The 20,382-nt window shown below is 41.5% G+C and overlaps 1 protein-coding gene across 1 annotated transcript in view; it reads right to left on the bottom strand.

Annotated features, from left to right (window-relative positions):
• Positions 1-20,382, bottom strand: part of LOC115595755 (NACHT, LRR and PYD domains-containing protein 14-like) — a 965,684-nt gene that overhangs the window by 84,686 nt on the left and 860,616 nt on the right. The window contains 1 exon segment of the mRNA XM_030440560.1: positions 4,544-4,717. Coding sequence (XP_030296420.1) covers positions 4,544-4,717 — 174 coding nt within the window.

Genomic DNA, 20,382 nt, shown 5'->3' on the forward strand with positions numbered 1-20,382 from the left:
CAGACGCAAGTGCTACAGGTGTGAAGGGTTTGGACATTTTTCATTTGATTGCGCTACCCCCGACTCTTATCAAGGAGAGAGGAAGGAGTCAAGATCCTGGCCACATGCTGACCCCTATCAAGAAGAGGGGGAGGAGTCGGGGGGATCCTGGCCACATGCTCCATCAAAAGAACTTGCTGAAGCCATAAAATTGAGGAGGCAGGTTAGAGCAATTGAACAAGCACGTAGACATGAGCAAAATTAGACACAAGTAATGATGAGACACACACACACACACACACAGAAACACTGATTGACTGATAAAGACTAAGAAATTTGCTTCTAACACTATTAATAGCTTGAGGCTGTAAGCAAGTTAAATTTCTGGGGATAAAAGATGCAAAATTCCCTAAAGCTGTTGAAGTCAGTATTTTGTCATTCAGCCTACCATAAATTAAGGTGCCATTGTTGACTTCCTAAATCTCACCATGTACCTCCCCATCTTGCCTGGAAGGAAAACAAATGGGGGGGTGGAGATCATTAAAACACCTTAGGGTCATCAATGAAGCTGGTCAGCATCCAGCAGATGTTTTAACACTAATGTTAAACATTCTATCAGACTGGGTTTTTCTTTCCGTTATTGATTTAACAAATGCATATTCTAGCATTCCTGTTCATCCCGACTCACAGTTCTGGTTTGCTTTCACTATCAATGGTAAAATGTTATACTTGGATGCAGATGCCATAGGGTTTTCTTCTCCAATTTCATTTTGGATTGCAGCAGAGCTGAAAACTTAGCATTAGCAGCCAATGTGTGTTAATACACTTGTCCAGTATGTTGACAATGTTTGTGCATTGTCAAACTGAGACAGTGTTTCCATTTTAGTTTTCTGCCAGAAAACGATCCTACATTTTTAAAGTAAAAGTTGCAAATTCTCTTTAAAATGAAATGCGTTATTTTACTCCGGAAGATCGTGAATTGGGTACCGATTACATCCACAGTCTTGGATGTTAAAAAAATCTGCGAATTAAAATAACAAAAACACAAAAACGATTGCCTTATTAAATTTAGCAGGCTATTGTTGTCCATGGATTTGATAAAATTGTGGAGATCTCCCAACCCCTATATAATCACATATGGGGGTAGACATTTGGCCATGACTGACTTTTTGACTTGGACTCCTAACGCAGAGAAAGCTTTTACTGACTTAAAACAAGCTTTTTCGAGTTCCCCTTGCCTATAGCTACCTTTTGTTTTTCTGAATATAATGAGTTTTATGACTGAAAATTCTAACTCAGTCACATGGTGACAAATGACCTGTGGGATACCATTCAAAAAGAATGTCCACAACAGAGTGAGGTATGGTTGCATGTCTCAAGGCTGTAGCAGCTGCTACTGACGTGGTGCTGGCCACAATTGATATTTTTGCTATGTACCATCTTAATATACATGTCCCACATGCTATAAAGTCTTTATTTACAGGAAACCCGCCCACCTTAACCCAGCTAAACTGCTACACTAGCAAAATGTGTTGCTGACAATGACTCACGTAACTTTATAAAAAAGTACTGTCCTTTAACCCATCAATTTGCTCCTGACAGATAAAGATGGAGAATCACACCCCTGTCTGAAGTGGTTGCCACGGTGTCAAAACCAACAGATGCACTCTTTTGACATTTCACTCATTAACTTTAAACTCTGTTTTTTCTTTATAGATGATTCTGCTGTGAGAAATCCAACAGATGGATCCCCTTGTGTGTCATATGAAATTTGTACTAACTATGATATATTTGAAAGTACTAATATTCCAAATAACCTGTCTGCTCTGGCAGCTGTTTTTTCTTTTCCATTTTTAGGACCGGGAATAATATCACAGTACATACTGACTCTCAGTATGCATTTAATATGCCATGATTTCACACATTATAGGAAAATCAAGATTTCTTACTTCTGCAGGAAGATCTAATGCTCCTAGAAGTCAAATCATTACCTCTATGATGGAATGAGCCCCAGGAAACCCATATGATGATTTAAATGATGAGTTGGTATAATTCTGTTCTTTAATATAGTTTTAATGGAATTTTTTTTTGTGCTTGTTTTTTGTTTTTGTTTTTGTTATTCACAGTAGAAAACTGACAACTGTGAACATTTTGTAGTTGTTAAAAAATTCCTTTCCTATTTTTGAAACTTTCAATGTAATTTCTCAAAATGTTGTGTTGACACTTTTGTGTCAAAAGGGAGGAATGTGAGAAAATTACATAGTCTTCCTTTCCTTATCAGATGTACTGTAAGGACAGGAGGGGGGAGAAAGATTGTCACACTGCCTGAGGTGTCACAAGAGCCACAGGAGGGGGCACATCCCCACATGGGAAGATACACAAGTTTAGATAAGATGACATTTACTGTCCCATCTGTTACATCAAAGGGTCACTGTCCTGGGAAGACAGGATACACCCAAAAATCAAAGAGTCATTATTCTGTAAAGAAGATGTTTTATGACTGTTGTAAATGAAGGTAACCTCCTCTCTGTATCTGTACTTAAGGGATAACAATTTAGAGTTCGTCAGAGAATGCTTTTGCCTTCCCTCCACACTGCGTGTTATTAAATGACATCTGATTCATACGCTGAAGTCTGAAGTTCTTCAGAGACTTAGCAACTCTTTACCTCACAAAGGAGAATTTCCACTACACGCTACTGGCTGACATGCTAACATGCTAACAGATTTCTGGTGTTAGGACTACAGACTACACCTCTCTATAGGGAGGGAAAGTCCCGCCCCTTCAGGTGGACCTCATGGGACCTGATTTCAGTCAAAAAAGTCTCTGTTTGTGGTAAATAAAGTAAAATCTCATGTAGTTTTGTGTTAAACCGCTCAGTGAACTACTTCGTCTCACTCAACATACGTCACCAACACCAACATGGCCGCCGCCTCCACACAGAAGAAGGTGTGGTCATACTGACAGCTGCAGTTATGTGAAAGGAGAGTTGGTCAGTTCTGTGAGCTGCTGATATTCAGGACGACTCTACAAGGTTTCAGTCAGCGTTAAACCAGACGTCACTTAACGACTGTTGGCTGTGTCGTCTTTATAATCACATATTTTCACAGTCATAGATTTTATTAGTTTAATGACAAACTGAGACTTTCTTTAGAAAATGTTTCTTTTAAACTGACAAACATCATATGAGAGATTCATGATAGAATTCAAACCAGAGCAGAAAATTATTTGTGTCATTTGTTCTGAAATAAGGTCCCAGGTGGTCGAGCAGAGGGGGCGTGGCTTCACCTCTCTATTGTGGATCATCATCATGGTGACATCATCCTGTCTACACAACATTCACCCACCTGTTCACATCAACACACATTAATAACTACAATTATACTGTGTGTGTGTGTGTGTGTGTGTGTGTGTGTGTGTGTGTGATCAGACATTACTTATAAAAGTATAAATCTAGTGAACTTGATGATTTTAAATCAAATATGAGTTCAGAGGATCTTCTGTTTACTAGGGCTGTAACAACACACATATCGAAACTCAAATCGTGCTACTCAGATCCACAAACCTGTCTCGCGGTGTGAGAAGGCAGAATCGCGACACAACTTCCAGTCCAGATCCAGCCCTATGAGCTATAAGTAGCCCCTTTCCCACAGTGATGCCACATTAACACCACAGCAGTCGTTCGCCAATTCTCCACCGTTGTTCGTTCAAACAGAGAGGAGAACCACTGGAGTAAAGACGAACTGCTGTGTAATTCACACAGAAAGCCGGCACTGCGGCTCCTAAAGAGACGTGGCGGTACTCGGGTTTCCCGAGGTCCCCCTGTCAATCTAAACCCGACGGAGCAGAGGCTGTCTTCCAGGGTAAAGTTAACTGAAGTCTTGGTCGGGAGGGCTGACCGTCGTGGAGATTTTTTTTCATATAAACACTTGTGAGTTAAGTTTTTTTGCCAGTGACAGACGCTGTTTTTCGGGCAGAAATGTGACAATGAGTCGGTAGGGTGGGCGGGAGGAAGGACTCTTCTCCACGTACAGCTGCGGTAATGTTTTTCTCGTTGCCAAAGACAGTTACAGTTACTACGTTACCTTAGTTTGGTTCTATAACGATGCTTTGTGGGACATTTCTCTGTATTCAGTTGAGTGAATGACCTGTGTAGTTAACAGACACCATCCGATAGACATGCCCTCCACGCCAATACTGCACCTCTGATACTACCAGACGAGTGTCATATAGAGAAGTTATTGAAATGTTGCATAAATAAAATGTAAAAAAAATTTAAAAAGTCAAGGTTTGTGTCGAACTGTGGGTCAAAAATCGTGATACAATCCGAACCGTGAGTTTGGTGCATCATTACAGCCCTATTGTTTGCAGATGAGACCATTTGCCAAAAATATAAACATTAATTAAGATTTTCTACAGTTTCTTTAAGAAACACAAGTCTTTAGTTACTGCAGACTAAATGAAATCAAGGAACATGAAAATATTAACAAAATGACATTTACAAAGTTATGTAGAAGTTAACTTGACATTTAAGATGTACAACAGTAACAGAGTCAGTGAACTCACATCAGAGTCTCCAGTCGACAGTTTGGACTCTGCAGAAAATCACACAGCAGCTTCACTCCTGAATCCTGCAGGTTGTTGCTACTCAGGTCCAGCTCTCTCAGATGGGAGGGGTTGGACTTCAGAGCTGAGGCCAGAGAATCACAGCTGATCTCTGACAAACTGCAGCCCCTCAATCTGAATAAAGAATAAATGAAGTGAGTTTAGAAGACAATGTTCCTGCTTGAAATCATTCAGTGTTTAAACTTCTGTTCAGAATTGATCAAGTACAGAAAATGAAGCTCCAAACACCTGAACCCAACAGGCTGCAGGTCCAAAACTGTCAGATACACAAAGTGAAACAGAGCTCTCATTAATATTAATGACAACGTGCTGCTGCTTCAATAAAGACGTAGTGACTCCACCTCTTAAACTCTGCAGCTCCACCAGAGGCTCCATCTATACAAACTCATGTTGTGCAGCCAAACAGAAACCAACAGAAGCTGAATGAAGATTTGATTCTACTGTTTCAGATCAAAATCATCCTGAGTTTAAATACTTCAGTCAGTATAAATGTCACATGTCATCATAAAGGTTCTGAACAAACATGTTTGTTATCGTCTGACAGAGAAGAAAACACTGGTTTCTGTTTTTATTCACGAAGCACGAAGGAATTAAATGATTAAGAGGTTCAGAGAGAATCAACCAGTGATGAATGTTTAATGTTATATTAGATCTGTTTTAAATATGAAGCTGAACAAGACGCTCAGAGTCAATCAGCATCAAATCTATGAGGTCAGATCCCCTTCAGACCTGATGACATGAACACTAAGATTCACAGAGTTTGAATAATGTTGTGAAAGTGTGAACAAAGATTTAAAATACATATTAAAATGTGATTTAAACATGTGAAAAGAACATGTGTGAAATAATGATAATATATCTTCAATATTCTAAAGTTTGTTTTCAGAGTTTCAGACAGTCAACACGTGCATTGTGTTCAATCAGAGATGACATTAAAATACATCCATGTGTCTTTTGTCCAGCATGACTTTAACATCATCAAAGCTCCTTTTTCAAAGATTCAACACTTTCTATTGACAGATTTAAATGTGAGTGGAGCCACACCTTTCTGATGTCACATTAGGACGGTCTGTGTCCAACAGTTTCCGTCACTTTAAAACCAATAATCCAACATTAACACACACCTCACTGTGTGATTGGTCACCTGAGTGGAGGTGAGAAAGGAGGCGTGGTTTGAACTTCTCTCTCAGCTCTTTGTTCATTTGTTACACAACTATTTCTGTCACTGTTCATATGAACAGCTGAGTGAAACACTATGAACGTCTTCAGCAGAGACTGTCTGAACATGTGACACGTCTTCTCCATATTTAAACCATTGTTGTGTCTCCAGCAGCTATTCACTCCACCTTTGGCTGTTTGGAACAGCTGTGAACACTTTGAGCTCCAGATGTGTTCAGACAACACGTCGTACCACTGAGCTTTTTTCTACAAATATCCCAGCCAACAGCTCTTAAAGAAAACCAGTTGAGTGGATTTGCAAACAGAAGTGAATCCAACATCCTGCTTCTGTACGCTGCAGGCACAGTGAGCATAAGAGCCAGGTGAACTCTGAACCAGCCTCTGGTGCACAACTGACCACAGTTACTCTAAAGAATTATTTCACAGTTCCAGCACCGATCCATCTCATTCCTACTGGCTGAGGAAATGACCTGAAGGAAACAGCAGAGGAATTATGGGATTGTTCCCAAGGAATTGTGGGAATTGTTGTTGGATGTTGTACTCTAAGCAGCCTGGGACGTCATTTTAATCACACGACAGACTTCAACCAGCAAACAGAAAAGTTGTACACCATCGATTCACCTTCAACACAAACGAGCAGCTCTGTCTCACACACATAGAAAGCTGTAATCAAAGCACAGATCTTCATCACCACTGTCATCTCCATCAACACACAGCTGACTGACTGAGAGCTTCATCCTCCATCATCTTCATCACTGATCAGACTGAGCTGTGTGTGTGTGTGTGTGTGTGTGTGTGAAGTGAAGAAAATCTAAAACTTCTGTTCTAGATTTAAATTTAATAAACACAGAGAAAAAACCCATGAACTGACTTCAGAGTCTCCAGTCGACAGTTTGGACTCTCCAGTCCAGAACACAGACGCTTCACTGCAGAATCATTCTGGTCGTTTCCACTCAGGTCCAGATGTGTCAGATGTGAGGGGTTGGACTTCAGAGCTGAGGCGACGACTTCACAGTGAGTCTCTGAGAGTCCACAGTCAGTCAGTCTGTGAATACAGATGATAAAACATTTAAATCAGATAAAATCTGACTCTTTACTATGAAAACAGACTCTATACATTTTGCATCACAAAGCACATGAACATGAGCAGCTGTAGCTCTGCTGGTCAGCTGTTCGGCCTGAGCTGCTCAGTCAGCGATCACAAGGTTTGTAGTTTGAAACTTGAGCTCCTCGGCTCCACATGAACCTCCAGACTTTGACCTGCCTGAGGAGATCAGCTGGGCTGAATCAGTGGCCCATTTTAAATCCCGCTCACAACACACCTGTATAAAACGGCTTTTAACGGCTGATTCTGATGATTTCATCTTTGTTTGATTTTGGTTTGACATATTTGTGTTTGTCCGTTTTCTTCATTCTGCTGTCTTTATATTTAGGGGGCCAAGCCCGAGGGAACGCGTATGCAAGCATACGTGTTTCCTAAGTCCAGCGGTGCTAGGAACCCTATTGTAATTGTAAAGATTTTTATTTTAATTTTTCTCCGGCTAAAAGTGGTGCTGCAGGCTAAACCGTGCAAGGGAGGGCGGTGCAATTTGGAGGGTTGGTCCAGACTCCTGCGAATATCTCAGGCATTAAAAAATACATATATCCGCCTGCAGGGGGCGCTATAACCTAGGCCAACGCGTTTTTGCCTATAAGTCCCACACCATATGTCGCACATTCAAAAACCTTCTATCCTCAGATTCCTTGAATGGAGCTGAATCACTTTGCGATTGGCAACGTCCATTTCCGCCCAGAAAGTTTTTTCGCTGAATCGCAAAAACTGGAAAACCTACTTTTTCAAACTCCTCCTTGTGATTTTGTCCGATCTGTGTGAAACTTGACACGTACACTCTCCAGCTGGACGTGATCTAAAGTTATTAAAAGAATTTTGCTCGGTCAAAAAATGTGCAGATTATTAACAAACAAACTTCTGTAGCTAGCTGTAAAAATGGAAACTAAATGCTATTAACACCAAATTTGAGATCCTTGGTTACCATGACACTGGGAAGGGATGATCCGAATTTGGCGAATTTTGGCCACTAGGGGGTGCTAAAAATATGGGAAGTTCATATCTCCTGAACGGCTATACCGATTTTTAAGAAATGTGGTCGGTATGATGTAGGGCCAATCCTGAGGCCATATCTTGAAGGTGGTCATGACTGGGTGGGCGTGATTTAGAACACCAAATCGGCACACATTCAGCCTTTTGCACTTCCCATTACAACGAATACCACGGCTCACACGTTGTATCCTCACTTTTGCCTCGAGCCCGTCATCCTTTGGGGCCAACTTCCGTGGGCTCTGCGGTGCGCGGGGTCCGAGTTGCTGTTGTGCTGTTTTATTTGTGTCCAACAAACTGATGTGAGAGTTTTTAAAGTGCCATATAAATAAACAGAAATACATGTTGAAGTGTCCTTGAGGGAAATAATGAAGCAGAAATGACAGTTTAGGATAAAAGTGTTGAAATAAGTGAGACGTAAACGTGTCAGATGTTAGTTTACAGGCTGCTGTGATTTATATTGGTTCAGCTTCATGTTCACATGATGATCAGTGAACTGTGAAGTCACTGTAGGTTGGAACTGCACTCGTATGTATTTACCTCACTTATGTGTTTGTGTGTATTTTCTCAATCTTTGATGCATTTTATTCTGTGGCTCCATCTGCTTTTCATCTCCCATTTCATTCATTTAATGCCTCCCACTGCACAAACACAAGAATTACAACTAAACATTGTGTTATTATCATTTTATGGGTAATAATTTAGTGTAATGTTTTGGAAACAAGACGACTTCATGTCATTTCTACTCTGAGCTTGGTGATGATCATTTATTCAATCAGCAGGTTTAATACTTGTTTTGGTAAACGTGTATAGTGTTGAGGTTTTATATTATTCATGTGTGTAAAGTGTTGATCTTTAATACTGAAGACTTCAGCTTTACCTCACTTCATAATGTTTAACACATCTGGACTTACACAGCCTTTCTACAGTTCCTCACAGCTGGAATCAGTCTCCATCGTCCCTCTGGAGATGTTCTGTACTTCTTCAGGTCCAACTCATCCAGAACCTCCTCTGACATCTGCAGCATGTAGGCCAGAGCTGAGCAGTGGATCACAGAGAGTTCCTTCTCTGATCTGTTCTCTGACTTCAGGAACTCTTGGATCTCCTGATGGACTGAGTGGTCGTTCATCTCCGTCAGACAGTGGAAGATGTTGATGCTTCTGTCAGGAGAGATCTTATTACTGTTCATCTTCTTCAGGTTGTTGATGGCTCTCTGGATGATTTCTGGCCTGTTGTCTGTCTGACCCAGCAGGCCTGCTAAGAGACTCTGGTTGGACTTCAGAGAGAGGCCATGAAGGAAGCGAACAAACAGGTCCAGGTGGCCATTTTCACTGTCCAGTGATTTCATCATGGCGCTCCTCAAGAAGTCATCCAGGGATGAGTCACTGTTATACCTCCACCCTCTCAGGAAGTCCTTCACCACCTCTGTGTTCCTGTTGGTGTAACAGTGGAACATGTAGACTGCAGCCAGAAACTCCTGAACGCTCAGATGAACAAAGCAGTAGACTGTTTTCTGGAAGATCACACTCTCTCTTCTGAAGATCTCTGTACAAACTCCTGAGTACACCGAGGCCTCTGTGACATTAAGACCACAGCGCTCCAGGTCTTCTTGGTAGAACATGATGTTGCCTGTCTCCAGATGTTCAAACGCCAGCCTCCCCAGCTTCAGAAGAACTTCCCTGTCAGCCTCCGTCAGCTCCTGTGGACTCGTCTCACGTCCCTCATGGTACTTCTGCTTCTTCCTCTTTGTCTGAACCAGCAGGAAGTGTGAGTACATGTCAGTCAGGGTCTTGGGCAGCTCTCCTCTCTGGTCTGTAGTCAACATGTGGTCCAGAACTGTAGCAGTGATCCAGCTGAAGACTGGGATCAGACACATGATGTGGAGGCTCCTGGAGGTCTTGATGTGTGAGATGATTCTGCTGGACAGATCTTCATCACTGAACCTCCTCCTGAAGTACTCCTCCTTCTGGATGTCAGTGAAGCCTCGTACTTCTGTTACCCTGTCCACACATGAAGGAGGGATCTGATTGGCCGCTGCAGGTCGGGAAGTGATCCAGACGAGAGCCGAGGGAAGCAGCTTCCCCTGGATGAGGTTTGTCAGCAGCACGCTGACTGATGACTTCTGTGTGACATCAGACACGACCTCATGGTTGTTGAAATCCAGTGAAAGTCTGCTTTCATCCAGGCCGTCAAAGATGAAGAGAAGTTTCCAGACAGCGAGCTTCTCTGCTGTCACCTTCTGTAATGTTGGATGGAAAACATGGAGCAGCCTGAGAAGACTGTACTGCTCATCTCTGATCAGGTTCAGCTCCCTGAACGACAGCAGAACCAGCAGACTGACATCTTGGTTTTCGGAGCCCTCTGCCCAGTCCAGAGTGAACTTCAGCACCGAGAAGGTTTTTCCAACTCCAGCGACGCCGTTGGTCAGAACGACTCTGATGCGTCTCTGTTGGTCAGGTGAGGCTTTAAAGATGTCGCAGCACCTGATTGGAGTTTCACTGAAGGTCTTCTTCTTGGAAGCTGTCTCAAGCTGCCTCACCTCATGTTGGGTATTAACCTCTTCACTCTGTCCCTCTGTGATGTAGAGCTCAGTGTAGATCCTGCTGAGGAGGGTTCCACTTCCTGTTCCATCACTTCCTGTTCCATCACTTCCTGTTCCATCACTTCCTGTTCCATCACTTCCTGTTCCATCACTTCCTTCAGTCACACGTTCACATCTCCTCCTCAGACTGATCTTATGTTCATCTAAAACCTCCTGCAGACCAACATTCACTGAAAAGAGAAAAATGTTGGAGAGAATTTGATAATCTGGGATCATTTTCATGATCAATAACAATCCATCAGTATCAGAATATATAAAGTTTGAGTCTCTTCGGGTCTTTTCATTGACTTTGTGTGTAATCTAGACAATCTAGTAATTTGTCCTGGTGTTTGGTCTGAATGCCTCCGAAGTCTCTAAATAAATGTAATGACATGTAGAAGCTGAGATATTTAAAGCAACATGATGTAACTTTTGGAGGTTAAAGCAGCAGCTTCAGAGTCGTGTTGATGGTCAGGTGTGTTGTAACAGGTGAACGGTGTCTCTGTCACTTGTAGGATCACAGCCTCACATACGTGTTCACTTCAACACGTAACATTGTGATGATGTCATGAGTTGTGTTTGTAGTCAGCACCTATATTACGTCTGACAAACTGTTACACACCTGGGATTTGTTTTTACTACAGTGGTGTTGCACTCAGAAACTGTGGGGGGCGCCAAATCACACAACAGGAGAATTTCTCCATAATGTAGCTTTAACATGTTGAGATGTTCAGTGTGACTTGGTACAGTTTGTCTCTGACTGTCTGTCCACAGTCGAGCTGTTGTTCTGGGTCTTACCTCCACACTGGGGACAGGAGGAGTCTCCTGGTGAAGCAGACTGGTCCCAGTATGAGGTGATGCAGCGTCTGCAGAACCAGTGTCCACAGCTGGTAGAGACCGGATCCTTCAGGACGTCCTGACACCAAACACAGCAGGTGGGCTGCTTCTTCACAGAGACATGACTCCTCTTCCTCTTTCTGTGAACACATTTCTTTAGAACTACAATGATTTGATGACTGTTGTTAAAAACATCCAGATTTGGTCGACACTGTTGAGAAGCTCAGACGCTCACAGAGAAAAGTCAAAGTGTCGATACTTTTCATCTTGAATTCAGCATTTAGTGTGTCATGAAAATGATGTGTGAAGATTATTTCTCAGAACAAAACGTGTCAGTATCAGAAACTCGTGTTTGTCACACAGATTATTTTCTGCAATAATCCAAAATCCAAGTCAAAAATCTGACAGGCTGTTTGTGGAGGGAGCCAGAGCGATGCTAACTTCAGGGTTAGCCTACAAACATACGTCATGGTTCCACCATCTATTTCATCCTGCTGAGATTTGTTAGTGTCCTCCAGGATCTGACTGAGTTCAGACATGTTAGTGTTCAGGAGACTTTCAAAGACTTTATGTTAGTGTTTCTTCAGTCCTGGAGCCTGATGTTACTCTACAGCAAAACATTACCAGCAAACACTGAATGAGTCGTCTCAGTGCTCTTACTTTGTGTCTGATGGTCCAGGTTCACTACTGAAGTCTAGAGGTTCATGTTTGGACTGGTCACTCTCCATAGACGGACAGATGGATCCTGGAGGTTCTGCTCTCTGTCTGCTGGACTGAACTCTGCAAACACCAACATGTTTTTATTCACATCACATGAATCCTTCATCAATAAAGTGATTGAAGAAGCTCTACATACACAAACTGCTGCTGCTGTCCATAAAAAAGGAGGTTTAAAAGTTTCTGTTTGTCCTCTTAGATCAGATTACAGATTTATAGCAGACACACAGAGGAACATGAGGCTGGAAAAGTCTCAACTATGGACACAAAAGACTTTTTAGTGGACATTTTATCACATGAACACAAAATCAACAAAGCAAATGTGTTACACTCAAAATGCGTAATATTATTTGTAATATGGTTCATTGATATTAATATTATTTGAAGTCTTTTTTTTCACTATTTATAAAAACAAAAAGTGAAACAAGTGTTAAGCCTGAGAACCAAAATGATCTTTCCTCAATCTGTGGGAAAAGCTTCAGTTCATGAGGAAATAGAAGAGTGGAACTAATGAGCCCAGGTGGTGTTGCACCAGGTTCCTGACTGTGAGGGAATCCGCCGCTCTCCAAAGGAAAACTGGGAAGAGAGAGCATCGGTTCGTGTCTTCATTCCTCTGAACTTTCACCTGTGTTTTTCAGGTTGGTACAGAGTGAAAACCACCAATAATAACTCCTAAAGTGAAACTCAGTGTAGAGCGAGTGTGTAGAGTTTGTTGACGAACTCGAGTGTTTCATTAATGAGTTTAAAAAAGTGTATGAAAGTAAAACTGTTCACGGCGGTTAATGGTGGCGCCCGCGTTGCCTGCGACCTAATTTGCACACAATGTTCACATTTGTGTTGTAGGTTCAGATCACTATTAACATGATTGTGCACATTGATAACCATTTTATTTGAAGCTGCAGCCCTGAACATTTGGCATATGTGTTATTATTTTGTTACTCCTGTGTCTAAGATTTTCTAAGAGCTGTGAAGAAGTTTATGCAGAAAAGCACTAAGTTAGCATTAAAGGTTCAAACCATGAATTTTGTGAATGAAGTCAAACTGTTTCCCTCGATGACATGGTTGATGTTTTTGTTGTAAGTACAGTTTCATACTGCAGTTACTGGGTTTTAAAGGACCAGTATGTTCTTTTATACTGCACAGTCAGTTTATAAAGATTCCAGAGTTTAACTCTTGGCTGAATTATTTGCACTAAGTGAAAGTAGCCATTTATACAGAACTGATGCTGATGAAAAGCTCCTGAACAAAAGAGTAAAATCCATCTAAGAGTGTGGTGAAACTAACAAGGACCGAGATGAGATGAACCGTAATAATGAACTTTATTGAAACAAGGCATGAAGTGAATTAAATGATGGACATATATACAAAAACAAAGGACACTCATTCACAGGGAACTGTTTCATATATATATATTTCATGTTTTTGAGCTCTGGAAATAAAGAGGAAAACTGGGAAGAGAAAGTGTCGGTTTATGTCTGTTTTTCAGGAACCTGAACGGCACTGAACCAAAAATCATTTGTTACTGAGGTTCTGACCGTGTTGAGACCCGTAACACAAACATCATCTTCACTGAAACATGAGTCATATAAATGAGTTAATATCAGTCGTCTTACTTTGTGTCTGATGGTCCAGGTTCAGTACTGAAGGTTGGAGGTTCATCTCTGGACTGGTCACTCTTTATAGACGGACAGATGGATCCTGGAGGTTCTGCTCGGTCCAACTCTTCCTCCACACAAACACTCATCTTCAGGTCTGAGAGGTGAAACATGAACTGTGAGGCCATTCAAGAACTGAGGATACATTTCAAGTATAGAAGAAAACTAAAAACAGGATTGATTTTGTTCATGAAACGTTTGTAATCTTATAGAACACACTTTAAAGTTAACATGTTCAGTATTTGCTGATCTTAAACATGTAAGATTTAAAATATTTAATCTGAAAAACGATGTAGAAACTGAAAAATCTGTCAACTGTCAGAGACAAACTGGGTCAAATATATGTAATAAACAAATGTACAACAATTCAAAACCCCGTCTGCCCTAAGAGGACTTTTGTCTCGCGAGCACCATTTTAACTCAACACAGCATTAAAAATGTATTAAATGCTTTGAAATTTCATGTGGTAGTGTTACGCCCCTGATCTAGGGGAATCAGCGACATAGCATGATGTGCTGCTCCCCATTCTTCCCACTCCCAAGAAGGCCAGTGTCACAGGATCTTTTAAATTAAAGGTAGCATTTTATTTTGCTTCAGAGGGAGAGAAGGCCAAAACAACAAACAAAAACATCTATATCCCTACCTTCCCTATACAAATCAAAAGTATTAACAAAAAGACAAAATCTTACCTAACTCCTAAACAAGGGAAAACAGGAGAAAAAGGGTTAAACAAAAGGCTTCTCCCGTCTACTGGGCTACCACACACAATTTACTAAATGTACAAAGTTACAGAAGACTCGGATTGACAATTACACTAAGTTCTACAAAACACAAACTCAAAATCCTAAACAAGTTAGACACCGGTCCCAGTTGGAAGTGGGAGAATGGTTGGAGAGGAAGAGTGTAGTCAGCTGATGGTTTAAAAGGGCTCCTCTCCCACCTCTGGCCAATCCTGGAGCAGCAATCAGAGGGCTCCAGCCAATCAGTAGGTCCAACCTGCTATCAATCATCCACAACACACTCAAGCAGACTGCTCACACACTTGGAGGAGGAGGAGGGACAGAGCAGCATCATATCTCTACACACAAAATAATAATGACCCAGGGTCATAACACCTCCCCACCTACCCCCTAATAAATGTTTGATTCCATGAGCACGTGACAGAGCATCATCTCTAACGCCCCAACGAAGTGTCCCCAAACACCAGCAGCCAACTCACCATTGCTCTCTCTACTGGCCACCAAAGCCATTATCACAAATATGTAGGCCTAGAAATAACCCCTCAAGCTACTAATGTAGCACCAAATATTACTCAAACAAATACCAATATTTGAATGGCACCTGCTATTAATCAAAACCTAAGGCAACAATTTCAGGGTAAACTAGCCTACACAAAGTCAAGTTACACACACACAACCTAACAGAACAACAGACTGCATAACACAAGTTAGGGGACAAGACACCTCACCACAATAGTACAAAACAGAGCACCATTTATCAAACAGCGCACCTTTTTCCCTTGCAAATTCCCTATATGTTTGGGTGGCAGTTTTCTCACATTTTCAGAATTTTTGCCTATGCCTCTGGCACTAACTGGTATGCACGAAGTACGGTGGCTTTTATCACATCATATTTTAAACTGTTCTCAATTGGAAGAGATGTGCACACTTCTTTGGCTTTACCCACTAGCTTACATTGTAAAAGCAGAGACCACACATTTTTTGGCCACTTCAGAGTAGCTGCGATGCGTTCAAATGCATTGAAATACAAGTCCACTTCAGACTCTCTAAATGGTGGAACTAATGCAATGTGCCTGCTAACATCAAAACTATCCTGGGGTGTCTGGGAGGGTGACTGTGTGGTTGAGGGACTGGCTGCAGCAGCAGCTCCCCGCTCTATCGTAGGAGCTTCAACCTGAGATCCATGGCCTCCACCTCCAACTCCCAGTTGCGCACCTCCACCTCCCTTATGCGCAGAGTCAGTCTTAATTCCTCTGCAAAAAATACGAGTCTGAGTGGGGAGGGCATGGAGTGGGGCAGGAGTGCCAGTTAGAACACCCGGCTCAGCTCCCACCGCAGGAGCTGGCTCCTTAAACAAGCCCTTTTCAGTCAGTTTATCAATCAGAAGCTCCATTAACCCCTGTTTATTAATATTAACTGGCACAACCACCTCAAAAGACTCTGCAATCACAATTAAATCAGCTTTTTAACATTCTTTTAATGTGTCAATCGACAGACTTGAAGTAAATTCTTCCAACTTAAACTCCATTTTTGCCACATACAACAAGAAAAAACTGCCAAACAAACAAGCAGAGATTATGAAAAAAGGATCAAACTCACCAGATTCACGTCGGCGATTTACAAAGAAAAGAACGGACGAGCCCCCAAATCATGTTACGCCACAAATAGGGTCATAACAGTAGGAATGTTAGTTATGACACAGCTTCTGATCATTTTTTTAACAATAAAAACATCTAATGATCAATTTAAAAGCAAAAATCCTGAACAAACAGAGTTGACATAGATGGTAACAGACTCTGAAACTTTTAAAACCATTTCTAAATGTAAAAACAACTATTTAATTACATGTAAAGATACACTGATTACAGAATTTCCTGAACTTGAATAATAACTGCAGATGTCTGGAAAGTAAAACAGCTTCAAAATGTTTCAGCTGGGAATAAAACCCAACTTGCCCAGACCAGAGACAAGCACACTAACCAGTCAAACAGCCATCGACAACCTCACCATACTAACTCCCTCACATCCTGCGTATGTCCACTCAGTCATTAACTATTTCTGCCCAGATTTCTTTGTCTGTTCCTACATGACGTGCCGTCACTGAGGTTGGTTGTGGGATAATTCTGAGGACGCCATCAAGGAGATACCACAAAATATCCTCATGGATCGGCCAGAGGAAGTGATCTCTCCACTCTTTGCATGTGACGTTTGCATGAGTCTCATTGACCTCGACAAGGTCCCAGGATAAATGTTACCATCATATTTGATGACACGCCGCTGTCCAATGATATCCTCGCTTTGCTTTCACACTTGATTTCATTCGTGGTCTGTGTTTGGAGCACTTTGGTGTCAGAAAGGATGGAGTCAACATCAAACTCAGAGCTTTGTGTGTTGTGACATGTTGAGTGAAGAGTCTGCCTGGCTGAGCAGAGACAGCTGACATCTCTATCATCTATTTACAGAAGCCTGTTGCACTTCATATTGTTAAGCTTACTTAGAAGGTGGGCGGCTAACTTAAGGCACGCTCCTCAATTCTTAACAAGAAGTTATATTTTATCAAGAAATGGGTATTTATAATTAAAGGTGAACTGACGAATAACAGTTTGTAAGAGCTGACATGAGTTCAGATTTACTTTAAGCTTTAATGTTTCCATCTGTATCTGAAAACTTTACAGCAGAACAGGCTTTTATTTTGGGTTACAGTGGAGTTAGATCAGAAAGAGAACATCGCCCTTCTAAAGTCCTCAAGTTTAACATTATAGGACTATAGAACCAAAGTGTTACTATAAAAAACTTTTAAGTAAAATGTGTAAAAAAAATAATGCATACATTATGGAGTGTACCTTTAAGAAACAACAATCAAAGAACTTTTCTCAGTCTACCTGTGACTAACTGTATAGTAGAGCCTGACCGATTTATAAAACAGATATTTTATGTAATTCATTTTATAACTGTGAATAGATTCAGCACAAAACAGAAAATTACACTTAATTATTTTATGTTAATCAAGCTGAAAGTCTGAATCAGGAGCCACAGACAGACAATCACTGCTGGGTTGATGGTTGTTAAACTTAATATTTTACTTATATTATTTAAAATACACATTTAACATTATTTTAGTAGGAGTTTAATATAATTATTATAATTATCAAAATCTGATTCAATAAAGCCTTTTTTCTTTTTAAATAACAAAAGGTTTAATGGGGAGACGGAAAATGTATCTCCAATTCTAGAACGACCCGGTGAGCTCAGAACACAAGAATCAGGAAACCCAACCCTACACACACACACACACACACACACACACACACACACACACACACACACACAAACACACACACACCCTCCCTCTTCCTCTCTCTGCAACGTCTTCCATTGTTGTTGTTAAAAAAAGAAGGTGCTCACCTCCCTGCCGAACAAACCAGCAGAGACCAGCACCAGAACACAACATATAAGACCAGCCATGTTGTGTTCTGGTGCTGGTCTCTGCTGGTTTCTCAGACCGGAGTGTAAGCAAGATGGAGTGACAGCGGGGACAGCCAATCACACAAGAAACAGCACAGCCAATCAGGAGCTTGTGGGCGGGTCTAAACTAGAAACGGACTTCAGCTTGACCGGAAGTTTTCCGCCTAACATTGTTTTTGGACGGTAAAAAGTGCAGCGGACATGTTCCCTGTGTCCCCCAAATTACGGCCGTAGTTCCAGTAGTTTGAATGTGTATTATTCAGCCTATCAGGACTTTGTGTCCACAGAAGAATCAAAGTGTTGACTTTATTCTAACATGTGTTTCCTCTACAGTCCACAGAGACTAAACTGACTCACACTCTCACAGTAACATCACAAACACCTTGTTTTAACACTCACCTGCCTCACACTTTAGTCTTCCTCCTCCGTCTTCTTCTGTCTGTTCTGCTCTCAACATGGAGTCTGACGGACTGAACACTTTCACTTTCAGCCTCTCTTCCTGTTGGTCAGTCTGGATCACATGATCACTGTTGCTCCTCGGGGTTCTGAGTTCGGAGCTTTGTGGGTCTGAAGCAGTGGTTCCCAACCTGTTCTGTCTTGTACCCTCTGAGCCTTGTTGTCACACCATGAGTCCCCCTCACTCATGAGTGTTGATGATTCTCCAAAAGTGGTCATATGAAACGTTACACAACTGATAATTACATGAAAATCATTTGATTTCATCTCCTTAATTTGAACATTTAATTACCCTGCATTTATTTTATTTTTAACACAAATTAAACATAAAAATGAATAATATGTTTGCCTTAAAATAAATATGTAATGTAAATAAACAGATAAGAAATCTTAAAGGTCCCATATTATGAAAAACTGACTTTTTCTGGTATTTGGGGTGTTATTGTGGGTCTATGGTGCTGCCACACACCTAGAAACTTTGAAAAAAGACTATCCGTGCTTTTTTGAGTGAGATACAGATTTCTAAAGGGGTCCTGCCTGCAGTTTCCAGATACACCAGTCAAATTTGCTGCGGCTGTCGACGTCGACAGCCACTCATTTGCATATGGCTACCCCACTGCCCCTCCCTTCACCGCACGGTGTCTCCACCCACCAGGTACAGCTACCGTCTGGGAGATCCGCCATTACGCTAGTGAAATCACCATGTCCAAGCTCAAGGAGAAGTGCGCTGTTGTTGGTTGCAAGGACCAGCACAAAACACTCCATCGTCTCCCAGCTGCAGAGGACAAAAGAGCTGCATGGACTGAATTTATTTTTGAGGCCAATGTCCCAGCTGAAGTTGGCAAAAAACTGTTGGTGTGTGTGAACCACTTTGACGCTGACTGTTTCACCAACTTGGGCCAGTACAAGGCAGGAGTAGTCGGCAGACTTGTACTCAAAGGAATACTTGCAGACCAAGGACATGTAAGTATACAAATAATGTGCTGTGTGTTCCTGTAGATAAGGCTGAACTCGTGCGTGATGTACTGTGTGTTTTACCAATGAGAACAAGGTATTGTTAGCGGCTAACCGCTAACGTTAGCTTCTCTGACCACACAAGTTAGTGCTACAGCAGAATCACTCTGTGTATTACATTTCTGATCTTGCACATTATGTAATGCGCGTCCTAGGTAAATGTCTGCATGTGCAAGTGTTTAGCTGTGTTTATTTAGCAATTTTACACGAACTAACCAAGCAGTGTCACATAGTACCAGCTAATGCTAACCGCGAGCTTCCAGGCTAATGCTAACCGCGAGCTTCTAGTTCGCGATCAACACGGTCTCCACATGCAAACCCAGAGACCCGGTCGGTCAAGGTACATACACACACCCTCCGCCGGGTCTAAGTTTTCAGGATTTTGTGAAATAATGCATTTGAAAACGTTTGCTAAGTTGGAATATGTTGGCATAGGCCAGGGCAAAACCAGTGTACTGCTGAATGCTACACAGCAGGCTGGACCGGGCCCTTGACCAAGTAATCGTGACTTTTTGTTTTTAATAACTCAAAATAATGACCATATTTCCAGCTAGAAAACCCGCATCTCTCTCCTCCCTCCATTTTTGTGTTGCTGCGTGGTGTTACACGTGAGTTATCCTCATGGTAAAAACGTGACTTGAGACGTACGTGACATCACTACCAACACGCAAGAAGAAAGCAAGAATATATATGTTTACTGAGGAAAATGATAAAAAATAATTGTAATGCACAGTGACTTGAATACATCACTTTAATCTGATCACTGGTTTGGAAATGTTAGATCACTCGTTACAGAAATAAAGAGGTCAGGTTAGAGTAACGTAACGCGATGCAGCCTTTAGTGCTTGAATTATACTGTAACAGTGCTGTCATGTGTTACTCCTAACTGTGATCACTTGAGAACATTTGCCCATTTCTTGCAATTGTTTTATGTTTTATTGTCTTTTTACTGTTCAAGACTCTACCTGGCTGCACTGCATTACAGTGAGAAGGCTGATAGAGGACAAGCCAACACATCATCAGGAGATCCTCTTTTC

This window comes from Sparus aurata, chromosome 14, assembly GCF_900880675.1.
Source record: "Sparus aurata chromosome 14, fSpaAur1.1, whole genome shotgun sequence".
NCBI lineage: Eukaryota > Metazoa > Chordata > Actinopteri > Spariformes > Sparidae > Sparus > Sparus aurata.